Below are 7172 nucleotides of genomic sequence, written 5' to 3'. Positions count from 1 at the left end.
CTCAATAGAGAGGACATTTCCTGCTCTAGTAAGAGAACTGGGCGACACCCTACCCAAACAGTTGTTTTGATCATGTGGACTGGGAAACAGTGGGGCAAAAAAGTATTTAGTCAGCCACCAATTGTGCAAGTTCTCCCACTTAAAAATATGAGAGAGGCCTGTAATTTTCATCATAGGCTACTTCAACTATGACAGACAATCACATTTTAGGATTTTTAATGAATTTATTTGCAAATGATGGTGGAAAATAAGTATTTGGTCACCTACAAACAAGCAAGATTTCTGGCTCTCACAGACCTGTAACTTCTTCTTTAAGAGGCTCCTCTGTCCTCCACTTGTTACCTGTATTAATGGCACCTGTTCGAACTTATCAGTATAAAAGACACCTGTCCACAACCTCAAACAGTCACACTCCAAACTCCACTATGGCCAAGACCAAAGAGCTGTCAAAGGACACCAGAAACAAAATTGTAGATTTGCACCAGGCTGGGAAGACTGAATCTGCAATAGGTAAGCAGCTTGGTTTGAAGAAATCAACTGTGGGAGCAATTATTAGGAAATGGAAGACATACAAGACCACTGATAATCTCCCTCGATCTGGGGCTCCACGCAAGATCTCAAAATGATCACAAGAACGGTGAGCAAAAATCCCAGAACCACACGGGGGGACCTAGTGAATGACCTGCAAAGAGCTGGGACCAAAGTAACAAAGCCTACCATCAGTAACACACTACGAGGCTAGGGACTCAAATCCTGCAGTGTCCCCCTGCTTAAGCCAGTACATGTCCAGGCCCGTCTGAAGTTTGCTAGAGAGCATTTGGATGATCCAGAAGAAGATTGGGAGAATGTCATATGGTCAGATGAAACCAAAATATAACTTTTTGGTAAAAACTCAACTCGTCGTGTTTGGAGGACAAATAATGCTGAGTTGCATCCAAAGAACACCATACCTACTGTGAAGCATGGGGGTGGAAACATAATGCTTTGGGGCAGTTTTTCTGCAAAGGGACCAGGACGACTGATCCGTGTAAAGGAAAGAATGAATGGGGCCATGTACTGTGAGATTTTGAGTGAAAACCTCCTTCCATCAGCAAGGGCGTTGAAGATTTAACGTGGCTGGGTCTTTCAGCATGACAATGATCCCAAACACACCGCCCGGGCAACGAAGGAGTGGCTTCGTAAGAAGCATTTCAAGGTCCTGGAGTGGCCTAGCCAGTCTCCAGATCTCAACCCCATAGAAAATCTTTGGAGTGAGTTGAAAGTCTGTGTTGCCCAGCAACAGCCCCAAAACATCACTGCTCTAGAGGAGATCTGCATGGAGGAATGGGCCAAAATACCAGCAACAGTGTGTGAAAACCTTGTGAAGACTTACAGAAAACGTTTGACCTCTGTCATTGCCAACAAAGGGTATATAACAAAGTCTTGAGATAAACTTTTGTTATTGACCAAATACTTATTTTCCACCATAATTTGCAAATAAATTCATAAAAAATCCTACAATGTGATTTTCTGGATTTATTTTCTAATTTTGTCTGTCATAGTTGAAGTGTACCTATGATGAAAATTATAGGCCTCTCTCATCTTTTTAAGTGGGAGAAATTGCACAATTGGTGGCTGACTAAATACTTTTTTTGCCCCACTGTATGTTCCGGTCAGCCTCAGATAACAACATCGACCTATATGCTGACTCAGTGAGTGAGTTTATAAAGAAGTGCATTGGAGATGTACCCATTGTGACTATTAAAACTTACCCTAACCAGAAACTGTGGATGGATGGCGGCTTTCGTGCAAAACTGAAAGCGCAAACCACCGCATTTAACCATGGAAAGCGGTCTGGGAATATGGCTGAATATAAACAGTGTAGTTATTCCCTCCACATACAGTGCCACTGTTGCGGCCCACTATCAAGGACTGTATGCTCCCCTTCCCCCTCCTTCTCCGTGGCCGACGTGAGTAAAACATTTAAGCGTGTTAACCCTCTTAAGGCTGCTGGCCCAGACGACATCCCTAGCCACGTCCTCAGAGCATGTGCAGACCTGCTGGCTGGTGTGTTTACGGACATATTCAATCACTCCTTATCCCAGTCTGCTGTCCCCATATGCTTCAAGATGGCCACCATTGTTCCTGTACCCAAGAAGGCAAAGATAACTGAACTAAAGGCCCCGTAGCACTCACGTCTGTCATCATGAAATGCTTTGAGAGACTAGTCAAGGATCATATCTCCTCCACCTTACCGGCCACCCTAGACCCACTTCAGTTTGCACACCGTTGCCATCCAGAAGGCGTGGTCAGTACAAGTGCATCAAAGCTGGGACCGAGAGACTGAAAAACAGCTTCTATCTCAAGGTCATGAGATTGCTAAACAGCAATCACTAACTCAGAGAGGCTGTTGCCTACATTGAGACCCAATCACTGGTCACCTTAATAAATGGATCACTAGTCACTTTAAACAATGCCACTTTAAATAATGCCACTTTAATAATGTTTACATATCTTACATTACTCATGTCATATGTATATACTGTATTTTATACCATCTATTGCACCTTGCCTATGCCGCTTGGCCATTGCTCATCCTTATATTTATATTCACCCCTTTAGAATTGTGTGTATTAGGTAGTTGTTGGGAAAGTGTTAGATTACTTGTTAGATATTACTGCACTGTCGGAACTAGAAGCACAAGCACTTCGCTACACTCACATTAGCATCTGCTAACCATGTGTATGGTGACCAATAAAATTGGATTTGATTTGATTGGACAAGTCAATACATAAGCAAGAAGGGCTCTGCCAATGAACATTGAACACGAGTGATTAAAGGGCACGTCCAGACACATAATTTCCTAGTTATAATCAGGGAGGGAAGGGGAAGTTATCTGGGACGCTGCATGAAGGCGGTGAGGGAGAGTGGATGCGTGGCTGGGTAGGGAATGTGAATGGCTGACGGATCTTACCAGATGGAGACGGGAGACTCGCTGCCGGAACAGAGAACAGGGCCTCGGGTGTTAGTTTGAACTTTAGGCTGGTGCCTCCGATACCAGCTCATTGAAGAAATAAAAGCCATGTAGATTCATAAAGGGTTTCTGGACACAGCCATTTTCCTGGAGCAGTACTGGATAGACTATGCAATGTATATGTATTTGAAGGGTGCACACAGTATACTGGGAGCAAGCTACATTGTTGTCTTTTGAATAGCAATGGTAAACGAACCCGTTTTCTCTTAATGTCAATGTTTCCATATGGTATCCGTATAACCCTCAGTGCAAGGCTGGTACATTTTCAGGACCAAGGACTGAATATTGCTATGTCAAACGTGGTCATCTTGTGAAATGATTAACGTCGGGTTAAAACATCTAAAGTATAGAGATGCTCCACTCTTTTAAAATGGTTTACGTTAAGACATCCGAAAATATGAAATGCCCAATTTCAGCATGTCTGTCCACTCTTTCAAATGAGTACACTTAATAGTTTTCAAATAATACCCTTTCATGGAGAGACTACCCTTATCCACAGATGGCAACGATAGCATTTTAATTAACTCAAATTTAACGCTTTACCCAAATACACAGAACTGGGTGTTTGTTTGTGAATTCATTTGGAAAAATGAAGAGAGAAAAGAAGGGGGATTGTGGAGAGATTGCATTAGCATAACAGAGAACACTCGTTGCATTGTTTTGCTTTTTATTCCAATCATAAACAGACAATGTTTTGGTTTTCAATTCTGTTCACGAATTATGAATATGGAATTAGCTTTCAGAATTTTCTCTAAAAGAGCTCACATATAATTGAGTAGGTATCTGGGTAACACTCTATTTAGATAGTCCATCATCAGATGCTCTACAGACTATCAGTAACATCTCAACTAACTATTTACTAACCCCAACCTTAACCCTTACCCTAGCTCTAACCTTAACCCTTACCCTAGCTCTAACCCTAACCCTTACCCTAGCTCTAACCCTTAACCCTTACCCTAGCTCTAAACTTAACCCTTACCATAGCTCTAACCCTAACCCTTAACCCTTAACCCTTACCCTAGCTCTAACCCTAACCCTTAACCCTTACCCTAGCTCTAACCCTAACCTTAACTCTTACCCTAGCTCTAACTCTAACCTTAACCCTTACCCTAGCTCTAACCCTAACCTTAACCCTTACCCTAGCTCTAACCTTAACCCTTACCCTAGCTCTAACTCTAACCCTTAACCCTTACCCTAGCTCTAACCTTAACCCTTACCCTAGCTCTAACCCTAACCTTAACCCTTACCCTAACTCTAACTCTAACCCTTAACCCTTACCCTAGCTCTAACCCTAACCTTAACCCTTACCCTAGCTCTAACCCTAACCCTTACCCTAGCTCTAACCCTAACCTTAACCCTTACCCTAGCTCTAACCCTAACCTTAACCCTTACCCTAGCTCTAACCCTAACCTTAACCCTAACCCTAGCTCTAACCCTAACCCTTACCCTAGCTCTAACCTTAACCCTTACCCTAGCTCTAACTCTAACCCTTAACCCTTACCCTAGCTCTAACCCTAACCTTAACCCTAGCTCTAACCCTAACCCTTAACCCTTACCCTAGCTCTAACCTTAACCCTTACCCTAGCTCTAACTCTAACCTTAACCCTTACCCTAGCTCTAACTCTAACCTTAACCCTTACCCTAGCTCTAACCCTAACCCTTACCCTAGCTCTAACACTAACCTTAACCCTTATCCTAGCTCTAACCTTAACCTTAACCCTTACCCTAGCTCTAACTCTAACCTTAACCCTTACCCTAGCTCTAACCCTAACCCTTACCCTAGCTCTAACACTAACCTTAACCCTTACCCTAGCTCTAACACTAACCTTAACCCTTACCCTAGCTCTAACCCTAACCTTAACCCTTACCCTAGCTCTAACCTTAACCCTTACCCTAGCTCTAACCCTAACCCTAGCTCTAACCCTAACCTTAACCCTTACCCTAGCTCTAACCCTAACCTTAACCCTTACCCTAGCTCTAACCCTAACCTTAACCCTTACCCTAGCTCTAACCTTAACCCTTAACCCGTACCCTAGCTCTAACCTTAACCCTAACCCTAGCTCTAACCCTAACCTTAACCCTTACCCTAGCTCTAACCTTAACCCTTACCCTAGCTCTAACCTTAACCCTTACCCTAGCTCTAACCCTAACCCTTAACCCTTACCCTAGCTCTAACCTTAACCCTTACCCTAGCTCTAACCTTAACCCTTACCCTAGCTCTAACCCTAACCATTAACCCTTACCCTAGCTCTAACCTTAACCCTTACCCTAACCCTAACCTTAACCCTTACCCTAGCTCTAACCTTAACCTTAACCCTTACCCTATCTCTAACCTTAAACCTTACCCTAGCTCTAACCTTAACCTTTACCCTAACCCTAACCTTAACCCTTACCCTAGCTCTAACCCTAACCTTAACCCTTACCCTAGCTCTAACCTTAACCCTTACCCAAGCTCTAACTCTAACCTTAACCCTTACCCTAGCTCTAACCTTAACCCTTAACCCTTACCCTAGCTCTAACCCTAACCTTAACCCTTACCCTAGCTCTAACCTTAACCCTTACCCTAGCTCTAACTCTAACCTTAACCCTTACCCTTGCTCTAACTCTAACCTTAACCCTTACCCTAGCTCTAACTCTAACCTTAACCCTTACCCTAGCTCTAACCCTAACCCTTACCCTAGCTCTAACCCTAACCTTAACCCTTACCCTAGCTCTAACGCTAACCTTACCCTTACCCTAGCTCTAACCCTAACCTTAACCCTTACCCTAGCTCTAACCCTAACCCTTAACCCTTACCCTAGCTCTAACCCTAACCTTAACCCTTACCCTAGCTCTAACCTTAACCCTTACCCTAGCTCTAACCCTAACCCTTACCCTAACCTTAACCCTAACCCAAGCTCTAACCCTAACCTTAACCCTTACCCTAGCTCCAACCCTAACCCTTACCCTAACCTTAACCCTAACCCAAGCTCTAACCCTAACCTTAACCCTTACCCTAGCTCTAACCCTAACCCTTAACCCTTACCCTAGCTCTAACCCTAACCCTTAACCCTTACCCTAGCTCTAACCCTAACCTTAACGCTTACCCTAGCTCTAACCTTAACCCTTACCCTAGCTCCAACCCTAACCCTTACCCTAACCTTAACCCTAACCCAAGCTCTAACCCTAACCTTAACCCTTACCCTAGCTCCAACCCTAACCCTTACCCTAACCCAAGCTCTAACCCTAACCTTAACCCTTACCCTAGCTCTAACCCTAACCCTTACCCGAACCTTAACCCTAACCCAAGCTCTAACCCTAACCTTAACCCTTACCCTAGTGTCACAGAGAGGAATAAGTTATATTAAACCAGTCTACACCTATAATGCAACTGAACAGTATTCGTGTTCTAAAGAGATATTTTACTCTCATTAATACAACCTAAAAGGCATATGATTGTCTAAAAGGATATATCGCATTAAAATCAATTCCTAAACAATGTCACCAAATAAGACATTAAAACTACACCTAAACCTTTGCTATAAACCCTTAGTTCATTTATAACTGAACTATAACCATTACATTATGATTGCTTTTCATCCCTCTTTGATCAGTGCATTACAATTTCCACTGGTCCAAAAGATAATAATCAATGAACATGATTATCAATACATGCACCTTGAAGCATGGCCGCTTCGCCACACAATGTCCATCAACTCCCAGCAGGGCAGACAAAAATGTAAACCCCACATAGCGAGCCATTGTTTTAGAAATAACACAAACTATTTTGCGTCCGGTATAATTATTTCAGGATAATTGGCTTGGGAATATAAGGTAATTACCGCTTCTGGCTAATTATTCGTTTTCATAATAAAGGTAATTTTTCACTCTTTGCAATTACATAGCCAATCAATGGTGTAAGGTAGACATCGGGTCCCCTCTCTCTCTTCTCCCCCCTCTGTGGTGGCCAGGTATTGCCTGGGTCGTATTCATTAGAGCATGCACAAAAAATACACTTGAAAACATTTTGCAACGGGAAACAATATGACAATTTGTCATTGGTCGAGCCCAGGTAGTCCCTCCCTGTTTCAATTATTTTTCTTCCATTTGGCACATTATGAACACAGACCTGTTGTCTAGCCTTTAGCAAACGGGATTAACAGCTTGAGGCAGCCCCCTC

General features: G+C 43.1%; 1 protein-coding gene across 2 annotated transcripts in view; it reads right to left on the bottom strand.

Annotated features, from left to right (window-relative positions):
* Positions 1-7087: 7087 nt before the first annotated feature.
* LOC139386594 (dihydropyrimidine dehydrogenase [NADP(+)]) overlaps positions 7088-7172 on the bottom strand; it is a 139163-nt gene continuing 139078 nt past the window's right edge. For both annotated transcript variants that reach the window (XM_071132277.1, XM_071132278.1), the window contains one exon: positions 7088-7172. This exon is cut by the window's right edge and continues 134 nt beyond it. In XM_071132277.1, the coding sequence (XP_070988378.1) occupies positions 7136-7172 (37 nt within the window). In that variant the 3' untranslated portion in view covers positions 7088-7135.

Source organism: Oncorhynchus clarkii, chromosome 28, assembly GCF_045791955.1.
Source record: "Oncorhynchus clarkii lewisi isolate Uvic-CL-2024 chromosome 28, UVic_Ocla_1.0, whole genome shotgun sequence".
In the NCBI taxonomy this organism is placed as follows: Eukaryota; Metazoa; Chordata; class Actinopteri; order Salmoniformes; family Salmonidae; genus Oncorhynchus; species Oncorhynchus clarkii.
Note: the sequence above shows the minus strand (reverse complement) of the source record. Positions and strands in the feature narration are given on the sequence as shown.